The sequence below is a fragment of the Chanodichthys erythropterus genome, chromosome 7 (genome assembly GCF_024489055.1).
Source record: "Chanodichthys erythropterus isolate Z2021 chromosome 7, ASM2448905v1, whole genome shotgun sequence".
NCBI classification, from domain to species: Eukaryota; Metazoa; Chordata; class Actinopteri; order Cypriniformes; family Xenocyprididae; genus Chanodichthys; species Chanodichthys erythropterus.
Window position 1 is genome coordinate 16,314,611 of NC_090227.1, and position 16,072 is coordinate 16,330,682.

The 16,072-nt window shown below is 37.2% G+C and overlaps 1 protein-coding gene across 1 annotated transcript; it reads left to right on the top strand.

The window, feature by feature from the left end:
* Positions 1 to 11,717: 11,717 nt before the first annotated feature.
* foxf1 (forkhead box F1) lies at positions 11,718 to 15,584 on the top strand. The gene is made up of 2 exons (XM_067389836.1): positions 11,718 to 13,029; positions 14,221 to 15,584. The coding sequence occupies exons 1-2, from the start codon at positions 12,048 to 12,050 to the stop codon at positions 14,382 to 14,384; spliced, it is 1,146 nt and encodes a 381-aa protein (XP_067245937.1). The 5' UTR covers positions 11,718 to 12,047; the 3' UTR covers positions 14,385 to 15,584.
* Positions 15,585 to 16,072: the final 488 nt, after the last annotated feature.

Here is a 16,072-nt window from a genome sequence, read left to right on the forward strand (position 1 = left end):
TTTAAGGGGGTCTGAATACTTTCCGTACCCACTGTATATTATAAAGCACTATTATAAAGCGGTAATGTTTATTCAATTCTAATATACAGTACAGTCCAAAAGTTTGGAACCACTAAGATTTTTAATGTTTTTAAAAGAAGTTTCGTCTGCTCACCAAGGCTATATTTATTTAATTAAAAATACAGTAAAAACAGTAATATTGTGAAATTTTATTACAATTTAAAATAACTGTTTTCTATTTGAATATATTTCACAAACTAATGTATTCCTGTGGCAAAGCTGAATTTTCAGCATCATTACCCCAGTCTTCAGTGTCACATGATCCTTCAGAAATCATTCTTATATGCTGATCTGCTGCTCAAGAAACATTTAATGTGTACAATTGTACAAAATATGTGTGTACATTATTTTTTTCAGGATTATTTGATGAATAGAAAGTTCAAAAGAACAGTGTTTATCTGAAATCTAATCTTTTGTAACATAAATGTCTTTACAGCCACTTTTGATTGATTTAATGCATCCTTGCTGAATAAAAGTATTCATTTCTTTAATTTCTTTTCAAAAAAATAAAAATAAAAAATTTTCTGACCCCAAACTTTTGAACGGTAGTGTATAATGCTACAGAAGCTTTGTATTTCAGATAAATGCTGTTCTTTTGAACTTTCTATTCATCAAGGAATCCTGAAAAAAAGTACACAACTGTTTTCATCATTGAAAATAATCATAAATGTTTATTGAGCAGCAAATCAGCATATTAGAATGATTTCTGAAGGATCATGTGACACTGAAGATTGGAGTAACGATGCTGAAAATTCAGCTTTGCATCACAGGAATAAAATACTTTGTCAAATATATTTAAACAGTACACAGTTATTTTAAATAATATTTCACAATATTACTGGCTTTTTTTTACTGTATTTTTAATTAAATAAATGTAGCCTTGGTGAGCAGACGAAACTTATTTTAAAAACATTAAAAATCTTAGTGGTTCCAAACTTTTGGACTGTACTGTATGTATTGGAACATACTCTGGCTTGGCTGAACTAACTCTCAGACTCATTTGTGGAACTAGCATGTCTAGAGTAAGCAATGTTTGTTTTTGTGTCAAACAAGAGTTCAGAGTATATGTGACGGTAAGTTAACCTTGCTTTCTGGAATACCCACAAGAGCTGTAGTTCCAACCACAAAGTTTGTGATGCTGTTTGCAAACATTCATTGGTTTTGGGAAATGGCAAATTGCTGAACTATGTTGGTAACAAAAGAATTTGCAAACATAGTTGGCAAACAATGTTTTTGGGAAATATACTTGTTTGTGTCAACCCTGACCCTGGAGTACCCTCAATAGTATGTGCATGGATTGATTGACTCACACCCATTTCAGCTCTTTAATGAGCTGATGAGTTCAGTCAGGTGTGTTTGATTAGGGACACATACAAAATATGCAGTATTGGGGACACATTCTAAATGGAAGGGAGCATCCCTATGCCCTACTCCCTTCGAAGGGACTTTGAGGGAGCAGGGCACTTGCGTGCCATTATGTAGCCATTTTGAATGCACTTGGCGAAGGGAGCAACGTAATTGTTCCCATGACAATGCAGCATGGTGTCCATCAGCCAATTAGCTGTTCTCATGACAGAAATTTCTTATTATTGCTGTTATACATAGCTGTTGCAAATAAAAATACATTTATATATATTTTAAAATGTTATATATGTGTGTGTAAGTGTATTTCTCAGTTCTCAACTTTAAAACTTAACCATCTTATCTTTGGAAAATGCATCACTCAACACATTTCTAACCTATGAAACTTATTTAAACATATCATGACAAAACTGTGTGAAATATATCACGAAAAAAAAAAAAACAGCTTGAATTGCTATGTTTGTTAACTCGAACTTTCCCACCATCTAGCTTGAAAATTAATGAATCACGAGTATTCGCTGGGTCACATGACCATAAATAATAAAATTACTTCCTCAAAGAGACCATCGCATGTACCCTTCATTAACGGCCTTGTGGAAGGGCCCTTTGTGAAGGGATTCAGTTGTTCACTTTTGTTTGGAACACCCCTACAAATGGTGTCCCCTTCTCAAAGTGCCCTTCAAGGGTGCAAAAATGCAGTTTGGAATTTGCCCTGGGTGTACTCCTGGAACAGAGTTGGGAGTTACTGGACTATGTGTTGGGGTTGAATGTCAGTTCTTTAATGGTCTTAACCACCTCAGCACTCTGATCAGGGAGTAGGAGTTTATGGATTGGAGGTATTTTCTGCAATAAATAAATAAACAGCAGTAAATAACTAAATATCAAACATAAATATCTACATACTGTTGTATAAAACAGCAAACTATAAATTAAACAATATAAACAACCCTCTTAAAGTTTGATTAGCAGGATAAGAAACAAAGAAGTAAACAGAATATAAAATAGCATATAAACAACTTATGGTACATTATACAGCATCCTCATTATGAAATTATAAATATTAACAAATATTATACAGAATCACAAACATAGTTAACGAGGTATGGTCAATATTAGTAATATAAGCCGCGATACTAGTGGCACTTTCACATGCGTTTCACATGACGAACTAATAATCATAAAGATTGCACAACTGTCACGATCACCGTCAGTTCCTGTCACTTCCCGGACTCCAATTCCCATCATCCCCCTCAGCCAGTCACATGCTCACACTTCACACCAATCACCAATCACTTTGCTCTCATGCCCGCCAGAGCGAAGCACGTGAGCTCGCCGGTTGCAACGCACTCAAGTTCTCCATTTGCAACGCACTCAAATTCACCGGTTGCAACGCACTCAAATTCACCGATTGCAACGCATTCAAATTCACCGGTTGCAACGCACTCAAATTCGCTGGTTGCAACGCATTCAAGTTTGCCGGTTGCAACGCACTCAAGTGCCCTGGACGCGATGGACAAGATGGCTGCTTTGCCAGTGCCCACGGGCAAGATGGCCGCCCCTTCGGTGCTTATGGATGTAGGGGGCGTTCCAGCCATTGAGTCCGGCGCCGCCCAAGCTCCTTGCTCTGCCAGTGCCGCTCAGGTTCCTTGCTCTGCTAGTGCCACTCAAGCGTCTTGCCCTGCCGGTGCCGCCCAAACGCCTTGCCCTGCCGGCGCCATCCGAACTCCTTGTCCACGAACCCGCTACGGACCCCGTTGAAATTTCCAAGAACTTTTTTGGGGGGGTAGTATGCCTAAGGGTGGAGAGCTTGTGGGTGGGAACCCTGCCCGGCCACGGCCAGCAACTGCCTCTGAGCTGCTATGGCCATTTAAGGACTATAACTCTTTATGGCCATTTATGGACTCTGTCTCGCCATGGCTGCCCAAGCCACCTGACCTGCCGTGGTTGCCCAAGCCACCTAACCTGCCGTGGCTGCCAGAGCCACCTGACCTGCCATGGTTGCCTGAGCCACCTGACCTGCCGTGGCTGCCCAAGCCACCTGACCTGCCATGGCTGTCCGAACCATCTGACCTGCCATGGTTGTCTGAATCACCTGACCTGCCGTGGCTGCCTGAGCCACCTGACCCGCCATGAATTCATGGCACTCCTGACCTGCACTGGCTGTCCGTGGCACCTGACCTGCCATGGCTGCCCGTGGCACCTGACCCGCCATGGTTACCCGTGGCACCTGATCCACTGTGGCTGCCCTGGAACCTGCATTGGAGACCATGTTCCCGCTGTAGCTCCAATGCACCCACCCCCCCTCTCTATTCGTGCCACTTACGTCACGAGGACGCGCCTTCCAGAAGGGGGGCGTTATGTCACGATCACTGTCAGTTCCTGTCACTTCCCCGACTCCAATTCCCATCATCCCCCTCAGCCAGTCACATGCTCACACTCCACACCAATCACCTATCGCCACATACAGCTTTGCACATCACTTGGGCTATAAAGGACTCACGCACACAACACTGGATCGTGAAGTCTTGTTAACTATTGTTGCAATTCCAAGCGTTACTCTGTGTTTATCCTGTCTGTTCCTGTTCCTGCTTTTGACCCTCACTTTGTTATCCTGTTCGGTGATTGATATCTGCCTGCCTCTGACCATTGCCTGTACTCTGACCACGATTCTGCCTGTTCTGTTTGCTCCTGTCTGACCCTGACTGTACGACCACTCTTACTTCTGTAATAAAGCTTGCAAATGGATCTTACCTTGATTCCCGCTTCGTTACAACAACACCCACGACTTAGTTCTCAGTTAGGAAATAAAATTACTTCATCAATAACTTTTGTCCTGCACTCAGAGATGTTACACAGGTGTAAAATGTGTCATATTCTGACAGCTCTGTAAGCATAACGGAGAACGCGTCACCTACGCCAAAACCATATCAACTATAAATTGCATAGTACGTACTTTTCATATGTATTAATTATTTTATATAATACAAATTCTCTCAGAACATATTTTTAGAGCCTTTAATTTAAGTTAAATTTCAGAATAGAATTCATGACAGCTACCTAGTGTACACTTTTTTGGTCAAAAACAGGTTGATTAATCAAACAAGTTAACAGAGCGCACAATGCAGGAATTCAGTCAAAATGGAGCACTGCAGAAGAATGTGTAAGGTCATGAGCCGTTTCACTGCTCACTGATGACTAACGGCACTTCTTTGTGAAATATAAATGAAGATGAATTGTAAATTCCTTCTTTGATTTGGTAAAACTAACAAAGGCCGTAATTTAATACATTTGCAATTACATTGATGCAAGGTCATTGCATTTTAATTACAGACCTATGCCACTCTGATTCACTGGTTATAGTTGCTAAAGAAAATGATTCTTGAAAACTGGCTGAGTACCTCCAGCTCTGCACAGTTTAGAGGTCTCCCTACTCAAACACACCTGATTCAACTCATCAGCTCATTAGTGAAGACTACAAGACATCATGGGTACATTAGATAGGAGAGACACCCACAATGTGCTGTGTTGGGGGTACTGCAGGACCAGGGCTGGGAACCACTGCTTTAGTACAAGCAAAAGATGATGTTCAAAACCACTGTAGAATGACATATACATTTAAATGACAGACAGAATCAAGACAGAATTGCAACATACTGTACTGTTGTTACGTGCTGGTGTTATAGAGATGAGGCGTTCACGGACTTCCACAGTAAATGGGTATTTATTAACATAAAGGAGCTAGAAACAACATCCAACACATCAAATAACATTTAGAACAGACAAGGAGTGAAGGGAGTGAGTCCATATATAAAGGGAGTGCAAACGAGGAAGTCCAGGTGATGACGATAAGTGATGATGGGGAGATGACGAGGGAAGTGAGTGCAGGTGTGGAGAACAGGAGGACTGTGGGAAATGGAGTCCGGGGAACACGGGAACTGTGACAACTGTAATTCACAATATGTAATATAGGGTTTGATAAAGTAGCATAAAATAGTGAATTACCCATAATTTTGAAAAAAAAAAAATGACTGTTGAGCTTGATGTAAGTTACACACAAACAGCACTTTGTTTTTGTTTTTTTTTAACTGTCGCTGAATATATTTTATACTACTGTGCACTGTACTGTGGGCTGTGTAAAGTAATTCATACCCAGCAACCTAGAAATAATGTTACGTTCTGTATAGAGCTGCAGTTCTGTTATGTAGCATAAACACTGTCAGTGTGAGAATTTGAGCTGAGAGGTTCAGAAAATCAACCTGGGAAATCTAATTCATGACATTGGTATTGCTAGTGACATGCTCTACAGTTCTTCTGATGTTTTTCTAACCTGCATTAACTGGGCCAATCAAGTGTGTTCCAGACCTTGTCCTTGATGTCTCACTCTTGGCAAGCAATGTGTCACATGATACCTATTTTCAAAGATGCATCGCTGGGACCCCCTCTAAGCAGGAAATGCTTAAAGCTCTTTTTCCCACTGTGGTCTTTCACCCCAGAGCATGGCATTATGGACTGGGTAGCCTTACCCTTCTGAGGCATTCAACAACTCCTCATTCCCAACCGCTACTCAACTATCAGTTCCCACAGAGCATGGGGATGTGCCCTTTGATTCAAAATTATTTGTGTGGAGTCTTATTGGCTATCATGTTGTAAGATGCCAAATGTACTTGTAGGAAAGAAAGAAAGAAAGAAAGAAAGAAAGAAAGAAAGAAAGAAAGAAAGAAAGAAAGAAAGAAAGAAAGAAAGAAAGAAAGAAAGAAAGAAAGAAAGATCCACAGTACAAATAATAGAAAGAACAGAAAATTACAGCACAACCAAAACAGTCTCTTTAATAATGGCATTATGTTCTATTGTGGTTGGTCTATACAGTTGGTTTAATTCTCTGAATAGCTGCATTGAAGTTGGTTTAGGAATTGTTGTTTATGAATTTTTAATTGTTCACTTGGAACTAGTCCTCAAACAAGCACAGTCTTACATAAGAAAATCCCCCTCAACAGAAAGAAAAGAGGACAAGCCACCAGATTATATAAATATAAAAAGCATGCAAACTGGTTTCATGCCCTCATCAAACTCAAATCACTCCTTGACTCCTGGAAAATAGCTGCTTTGACACAATCTGCATTGTAAAAAATGCTATATAAATAATGGTGACTAGACTTGACTTGACAAACAAGTCCAACCTGCACCAGAATGCTGGGTGGGCCTCTCTCTCTTCTCTTTAAAGTCTTCTCTGTCTGGTCAGATGCACGTCTGTGATGTTTCCTAAATGACGTGCAGTGTGCAGTCAGGGATAGTGCAATGTTTTATTCCAGGAGCCTTTGAGAGAACAAATGCCAGAGTGGGTTGCAACACTGCCGACAGCCATGTGTTCAGCTCCACAGTTGTCTGGTCCACAGCAGCCCACCTCTGCCCACCACTGGCCTTCAGCAGAGGTAGAAAATGTCAATTTTATAGTGGTCCTCTGGTATTCTATCCAGAAGATAGATTGCAACGATAGTTACATTTTTCTTTTTCTTTTCTTTTTTTATTTCTTTCCATGGCACCCAGTTATAATTAGCGTGGAGAAGAGCAACCATAGGCCACTGTAATAGGCTGTACAAAATTATAATTTGAAAGGTATCCTTATATAGTGAATAACTGTATAGTTTTTACAGTGAAAAAATGTAAATTGACATTCCCAGAATTCCCTGCGTGACACTTCACATTGATGAATTTTTGTTTGAAATAACTATTTTTCTTAATGTATTTCTTATTAGTTATGTACATTAGGGTTTTATGTTACATCTAATGTTGTTAAATTAATGTTTATTGCATTACTTTAGTGTAATGTGTGTTACCATTATGGTATTTTGTGTTTGTGTGATTGACTGTGCACCTTTTATATATTAGTTTTCACGTTCTCAGTTTGTGGAAAAGCTGCTTGTGATAACCTTTGATTCATCATTTTACTTTCTCATCATCACCTGTTTTTGGTGGTTGTCAGTGTATTACAAAGGTACAAAACAGACATAAGTACTTCAATAGGTTGGTATATTAACATAATATCAGTTGAAAATACTTGACAACATTATATCAGTTGAATTTTTTTTTTTTTTTTTACTGAATATTTAAGTTAAATCTGTAAAACCTAAAATGTTGTTACCATAGTTTGTTTTTTATGGTAAATTTCTGGCAACCACAGCTCTTTTTTTTTTCATATTTTATGCTGTATAATGCATGTTAGAAAGGGATAAACACATTAACAAAGATTTCATGGTTGCAACAGTAAATAAAGGTAACTTATTCTCATTATTGCGCTAATTAAAGAGCATTTTTTATACATCTGCCAATAAACATGAAATTAAATCAATACTACTTTTCTTTACCATTACTTCTATCCTTGTTCTAACAAAAATTTAACATTTCATTTGCATTGCAATTTTTATATTAATGTGTTAATGTGACTGTAAACAGTCAATATTTTATTAATAAGCTGTTAATGATAATGGTATTATATATTCAACCTCCTTTAATGAGAAAAAAAAAATAGTTAGTAGGGATAGTTAACTTCACAAGGGACCGAGCAAAGCTTTGCAATTTTAAGTCAACCTCATCTACATGTATGGTGTAAAACTATATTATGTGCGAGGAGGGACCACTTATTTTAATTAAATTAACAGAATTACCAAACGGCTAAAACATCCAAAATGTAAAAAAAAAAAAAATCGGAAAAACGGTTTCCTACTGATTTATTGACCCTTTGATAATACTTTCACCCCATTATTTAGACACAGTTATAAATGGGTGTATTTAATTGACTCTCTGTCTGTGTCTGGGTGGGGGTGTGGGTGTGTCTGTGTAAAGCCGATCATGTCTACTCTTCAGTCTCTGTCAAAAGACAAAAGACTTTAAATCCAACATTGCAAATATACACTGGTGTATAAAACGATGTCAGAAACTTTATATAACTTGCACTTCTCGTGTTTATTGCCTCTTTATGATGATCGCTTGTTGTATTCCTCATTTGTAAGTCGCTTTGGATAAATGTGTCTGCTAAATGATGGCCTATGAAAATTATTAAAAACGTTTTAAAGATTTTGTAAGCATATTGCGTAGTTGTACTCGGACAAACGTTGCATTTTTTGTATTTATTTAATTTTATTTTATTATTATTAGGCTATTATTATTATTATTATTCTGCATACGCCTATATAAACAGCGACACACTTCAAAACTATCTTTGCCTCAAATGCTCCGATCAGTCATTGCCAAGTAAATTAAAAAGCCATCTGCCATGATTGTGTTGATTATAGCGGCAAATCTGCGCCTCAAACCAATGAACACAATCGGAGTTGTGTGTGTTTAATCCCATCCTTTCCCATTCACATAAACAGCATTTTAACAAAAATATACGCACCCACCTAAGGAAGTGACGCGTGAAACAAACCCTCAACAGCTAGACTTATCTATAAAGCAATAATAGTGAAATGAAATGCATAAATGAAAAATAAATCTTCAGCACAAAAAAAATCTTAGCACAGTGTTTAGTTATTTTACGACTAAACATTCCATTTTTTTTTAAATTCACATATAATGTTGAAAAAAATCGTGGCAGCCAATAACAATGTATTTACAGATTACAAGACTACAAAATACAAGCTTAATGTCTACAAACGACGCAGCTTTTATTTAGTGTTAAAAAATACAGTAGCCTAGGCTACAAACATGTAATTTGAATGAAGGAGAAATCTTGGTTAGAGATACTGTCCGAACTTACAATTAACATTAAAACATAGACTGTCAGACAGTTTTAAAAAATATTTGTTACAATGTTACTCTCCATAGCGGTAAGTGTGATTGTGGAGGTGTCACACGGCAGTGAACTTGTGGAACCCTTGACTGATCCGTCTGTCGCACTTCCTTTCAAACAATTCATGTCCAGTTAAGTTCAGAGTTCACCGTGCTCCAGAATTAGCTCTGTTTTCCTAACAGAAAAAAAAGTAAAAAATAGTCATCATATACGGACTGTTTTTAAATCTGAATTCAAGTCTCCTTAATAAATGTATAGGCATTTTATAGTTTCATTACATATGTGTAACAGTGACTCTTTTGTAGACATGAGATATTTAAAATCATTTGTTCCCTTTTTTTTATTATTATTAATGAGATCTATAGCTACAATAACGTGACTTTTTGAGTTTTTAGCAATCAGGGCAGTAACATGAAAATTAACATTAAACGAGAAGAAAATTGAATAATTCGTGCGTTTATTAGATGTGTTTTGGTACTTTTTACACATTCGTAATTTTAAACGTTTTACTGTAAAAAGTAACATTCTCTAACATTTAACAATAAACACTGATGTATATTGCGAATAGTGCACTACAGCTATGACGCCAGTGTTCTAATGATGAATTTTGCAAAACTGAGTTATGTCACGCTAACGTGACTAGTCGAACAATGTGGCTTTCCTCTTTTTAAGTGGCAATGAATTTCAGACTGGCAATGTGTCAAATATTTTATTGGAAGACGTCATGGAAAATATGAATATTAACTGAGACAGGAGAACGAATTAGTCTCTGTTAAAAAATATTATGATGATGATGATAAATGTTGTTGCTATTGTTATAATTATACTTCTATTATCACTACTACTACTAATAATAATAATAATAAGAGAGCTGAAAACCAACTAGGCTACTATTTGTTTGCACATACCGAGAGAGTGAACTCCTAGGCTACTGCATCAATCACACATGAGTTTGCGACGACGTTGAAGAACGTCGCATGCTTTACGTCACAAATCAATGAAACAACTATTCTAAACACATTTAAGGGTGCATTTTCTGTGGATACTGGGTTTTTAAGGGTTAATGTGAGATTAAAAGGGGATATCAGTAGGCCTAGAGTGACGTTAAAACCAAAGGCACTTAACAAACACATCAACCTTAATTAAATGCAGAGGGCGAGACCAAACTGGGTGGTCCACTTGATAAATGTACGGGCCCCTTTCCAAGCCTTAAAACAATACCTCTATCAATGTGCATTCCTGCACTGAGCAGCACCATGGTCCAAAACCTTCAGGGTATTAGCTGATAACGAAGATATACTCCTGAATGATGAAAGCTCGCATTTCTTGCGCCATGACGGCAAGAATTACATACACACATATGTACACATTTCAACAGAAATGGTCTGAAAGTGAATTCGTTATTATATCGTATTTTATATAAAAAAGTGCACTTCACTCTAAAAGCATGAGTGCTGCACAGAGATAAAACATACAAATCACCAGTAGCTAAATTACAGCGAGACTTAAATATAGATATTAGACCTAGGAGAGAGCAAATAACCAAGATTTCTGAAAGAAAGAAAGAAAGAAAGAAAGAAAGAAAGAAAGAAAGAAAGAAAGAAAGAAAGAAGGAAAGAAAGAAAGAAAGAAAGAAAGAAAGAAAGAAAGAAAGAAAGAAAGAAAGAAAGAAAGAAAGAAAGAATTTATGCAGCAATAGTCCTGATTAACAGGTAATTTACTGTCGTGTCCATAACGTTCACAATTAAACAATAATTGTATTTCAATCGTTTGATTTGACTTCAGCAAAGCAAAAACTCAAGCGATACAGTGTGTGAAGAGAAATGTGTCGTGTGAACTTGCCTTGATTAAGTGACACAGCAGAATGTTGACTGCAGTCTTCAAGCGAGTTTCCATGAACCCGATACGACCCCAAAACCTCCATTCTTCCGTTCTTAATCAGCTCAAAAAATTTTAAATTTACGTGTAAAATTCAGAATGGTGACGTGGCTATGTGGATTAGCTGCACTCGAGAGGCTTTTTGCTTGATTTTTGATTTAAAGAAGCTCAGCGAAAATGTTTACATTCTGCAGTATAAACATCCTCCTCCTGTTCCTGCCTGAGAAAAAAAAAAGAAAAAAAAGAAACATGCTTTTCATTTTTCATGATTTTATTTGGTGTTATTTCTTTAAAAATAATCTATTATACGCCTTTTTGCAGCTTCTAAACCTCCCCAAAACCCGCTATCATTTTTATTTATTAATTTGCGAATGCTTTAAAGTACAGTTTTGAAAGTGCCCATTAAATAATTAATTTATTGATTGTATACTCATTAATGTTATCAAAAAGACCCAACACACTGTGATCATCCAGCTGTATTATGCTATTAAACGTTTAATTTATTATTAGTTTAAAATAATTTTGTATTGTCCGAAAATTGTCTCGCTACTAATGTGGACTGAATATGCTTTTTTATTTACAATAACTAAAGACTATAAACTCGCTTCATTTAATAGTGCTAGTTGTGCAGATGTTGGTAAGCCCACCCCAGCAAAGCTGACAGTGGGAGGGAAACTGGGCGGACCCTGAGCGACTCTGACGTGCCCATGTTCAAGAGCCTGAGAGGAGCTGATGGAAAAGTAAAAGCCCAACTCCTAAAGGAAGAACAAGAAGACAGGATCTGAAGCCGAAAGAATCTCTTTTCCCTGCAGTTTTATGGTGGGTAGTATTACAAGGGTAGTGCGCAATTACGCATAACCAGGGAAAATAGAGATTATTCCAGCATTGCATTCCGTTATTAATAAAAAGCAGCGTAAAATCGCAGACTTTTTGAACGTGGATTTTGACGAGTGCGTGAAGAATGACGGCTGAGATCCAGCAGCCCTCAGTGCAGACCTCTGCTCACAGTAGCCCCATGTCGGAGAAACCGCACGGACAGACGCCTGTGATGGAAACCTCCTCTTCCTCCTCCAGCACCAAAACTAAAAAGACGAACGCTGGAATTCGTCGTCCTGAAAAGCCCCCGTACTCTTACATCGCTCTCATTGTCATGGCCATCCAGAGCTCTCCAACCAAACGACTCACTCTGAGCGAAATTTATCAGTTCCTACAGAGCCGCTTCCCGTTTTTCAGAGGTTCGTATCAAGGCTGGAAAAATTCGGTGCGTCACAACCTGTCTCTGAACGAGTGCTTTATCAAGCTGCCCAAGGGTCTGGGAAGACCTGGTAAGGGTCACTACTGGACCATCGACCCGGCCAGTGAGTTCATGTTCGAGGAGGGATCTTTCCGCAGGAGGCCGCGGGGATTCAGGCGCAAATGTCAGGCGCTCAAACCTTCCATGTACAGCATGATGAACGGGCTGGGATTCAATCACATACCCGAGTCCTATAACTTTCAGGGGGGCGGAGGGGGCCTGTCTTGTCCTCCAAACAGTTTATCTTTGGAGAGTGGGATTGGGATGATGAATGGACATTTGGCCAGCAATATGGAAGGAATGGGCTTGGCAGGACACTCCATGTCCCATCTATCAGCGAATAGTGGACATTCCTACATGGGCAGTTGCACGGGATCCTCAGGGAGTGAGTACCCCCACCACGACAATTCCGCATCGCCGCTTCTCACCAGCGGGGGAGTGATGGAGCCGCATGCTGTGTATTCTAGCACGGCCTCAGCCTGGCCTCCAGCGCCCCCGGCCTCTCTAAATAATGGGGCGTCTTACATCAAACAGCAACCGCTCTCTCCGTGCAACCCGGGAGCCAATCCACTGCAGCCCAGTTTACCCACACACTCTCTGGAACAGTCTTACCTGCACCAGAACGGCCACGGCACCGCCGACCTTCAAGGTAAAGTTTTCAAGATGATTTGACATCGACAGACATGTTTAACAGAAATATTTTATCTCGATATATGTGTTCAATTTCATGAATAGGCGAGAGGTATAACTGAATTATTTTTAAAACAACACATCTGAAGCTAATGCATTGCCAACAGTCCATACAATTATCTTTTATTTAATTAATATGCGGTTCAGTCTTCAGAATCACTGCATTTAATTCGTGTAATATGGGCACAATAATGCAAAGTGTGATCAAAATTTATCTTTAGCAAAACATAAAAAAGTTTATTCATGGCTTTGTTATCTTGTTCATTTTACGGGAGTCTTTAGCACAGTAAGCCTCTAGCACACATATCGACACCATTCTACACATGCACAGTTAGAAGGGATTCCTGCCTGATTGCTGTAATCTCAACTGGGGCAAGAGCAAGAAGAACCACGCCACGAGCCCAGAAGCAATGTGTCCGTGGGGAATCGCGTGCAAGTTGTCGTATAAAACGATCCCACCCAGATCTTAAGACATCCAGGTCTCACACAACACTCCAATGCATTATCAGAAACAACTTACTGTAATCAAAAGCTATTTTTAAAACATATTAAATTTAATAATGACGCTTAAAATGTGTTGATAGGCCATAATGGTATGGTGTCGATTTTTAATAGGCCTATACATTTAATGTATAGTAATATTATATAATGCTTAAAAGATCATTGTCTACATTAGAGATATCATTAAAAAAATGTATATATATATATATATATATATATATATAGATAGATAGATAGATAGATAGATAGATAGATAGATAGATAGATAGATAAACGAAGGTCAACAAATACTACTGCCCGGCGTTTGACAACAGTCGCTAAATGTCCAAATAAACAAAAACAATTGTGGATTTGAGTTTAATATAGGCCTTCTTTACGATTAGAAATTTTTAAAAGATAAAGGAATATTTTCACGTTGAATGGACGACTGAATGTCACAGGCAAATGTGTAATTTGAAAAAAAAACAAAAAAAAAAACAAACATTTTTTACATGTAGCAGTAGTAGTAGTAGTGTTACTAATAGCAATAGTAGTAGTGTAGTAGTAGTAGTAGTAGTAGTAGTAATAGTTTGATGTTTAAAATGTCAAGAACACTACAAGAACATTAGCCAATTTTTTAAATAATGTGCCATATTTTTTGTCTGTGCAGGTATGCCGCGCTACCATTCCCAGTCTCCCAGCATGTGTGACAGAAAAGAATTTGTCTTCTCTTTTAACGCCATGACCTCTTCATCGATGCATTCACCAGGGAGCAGCTCGTACTACCACCATCAGCAGGTCTCCTATCAGGACATCAAACCCTGTGTGATGTGACAGCATTTTTACAAAGAAGACTTAATGCAACAACAAGCAACAGAGTAAACTGACCCAAATGGAACCATGGAGGTCTATAAGTGGCTCTTTTGGATGTATACATGGAATTAAAAAAAAAAAAAAAAAAAAATGCCGTTTATTACTAATCAGAACTTGCCAATAGAAACACACTGTTAGAAAATTACAAACTCAAAGGCGCACTTCAAAAAGTCCTATTCTCTACTTACAGAGAATTCAAAATGGAAAACCCTTCAGCTTCAGATCTCTGCAAATAATAAGATCGAGACCAAACTAAAAGTCACAGTATCTCGTTTCCAACAGCTCGGTACTAACTCTGCTGGCGGATGACTACCACACTCGGAGATGCAAAGATGAGTGAAACGCTTCAATGTTGATATACTGTTATTCTTAAAGACGAGTTTGTATTGTTTGGATAAACGTTTTATCTACAATCATTTTCATTTCGCTTTAAATGATGAAAAACATAAGCACGCGAAATGGAGGCACTTTTAAACCATAAAGCGCAACTTATTTATTCTATTAAAATGGTTATTTTTAGGCTACAGTTATAGCCACAGTATTGACCGCTTTATTGGCAATATTTGCCCAATGTAACATTAAGGTTAAATATAAGCACTGTTAGTTATTTTGATTGTTTATTTAGTTGTAAATACATACATATATTGACACGTCTTATTTCTCAAACACTGTATAAACTGTACATGGTGTAAGACATATCTTTTAGTAGGATTTCTTTTCAATGAATTTAAATATTAGTTGATGTAATCCTTTAGTTCAAATGAAAATTAAAGTAATGGCATGGAGTTTGCAATATCTGTTTAAAATATGACTTTTCTAAACAAGATATAATATGTTTTTGGAATTTGAATTTATAGATTGAATTTTATAGGTTTGTGGACTAAATTGCTACATTATTCATCAAACCAGTAATTAAGCTGAATGTAGAATTTAAAGACGTATAGGCCAATATGTAATGCCAGATAAAAAAAAAAATAATAATAAATAAATAATAATAATAATAATAATAATAATGGGAAATAACTACAATAATATTGCTTAAATTTTAGTGCCAGCAATAACAACAATATTGTTGTTGTTGTTGTTATTTATACAGATGTTACAGACAGTTATTATTTTGTGCCACATTCTTCATGATTGATTTTATTCCTGGAGAGAAGTTGACCGCATAAAGCTTACTCACATTTAATAAACCAAATATACATACAAAACCAAGTTTTTTTTTTTTTTTTTTTTTTTTTTTTTTTCAAAATAGTGTTCACTAGTATAGCTTAAAATGAAATATTATGAGAACACTAATTCCAGTGTAATGCAAATATATTCTATAAAAAAAAATCATATCATACAGAAAAAAAATAATAGCAAGTTAATTTTATTAAAAGTTGTTTTATTTTCTATAGCTACAGAATAATAATCTTTCATAATAATAAGGTGATTTGACTTTCATACTGAAAAAAAAACCGATGTAATATTATGTTAATAGTCACAGTGTAAATTTACAAAGCAATACATACACTCAGATATTAAAGAAACAAACGTTTTTCATATTAAATTTTCTAGTTTTGCTATATAAGAGTCGATCCGGTCAGTTTAACTAGCTTTGTACAATATCGAAAAAGACAAAATCATCATAGAATTATTTAGATAAA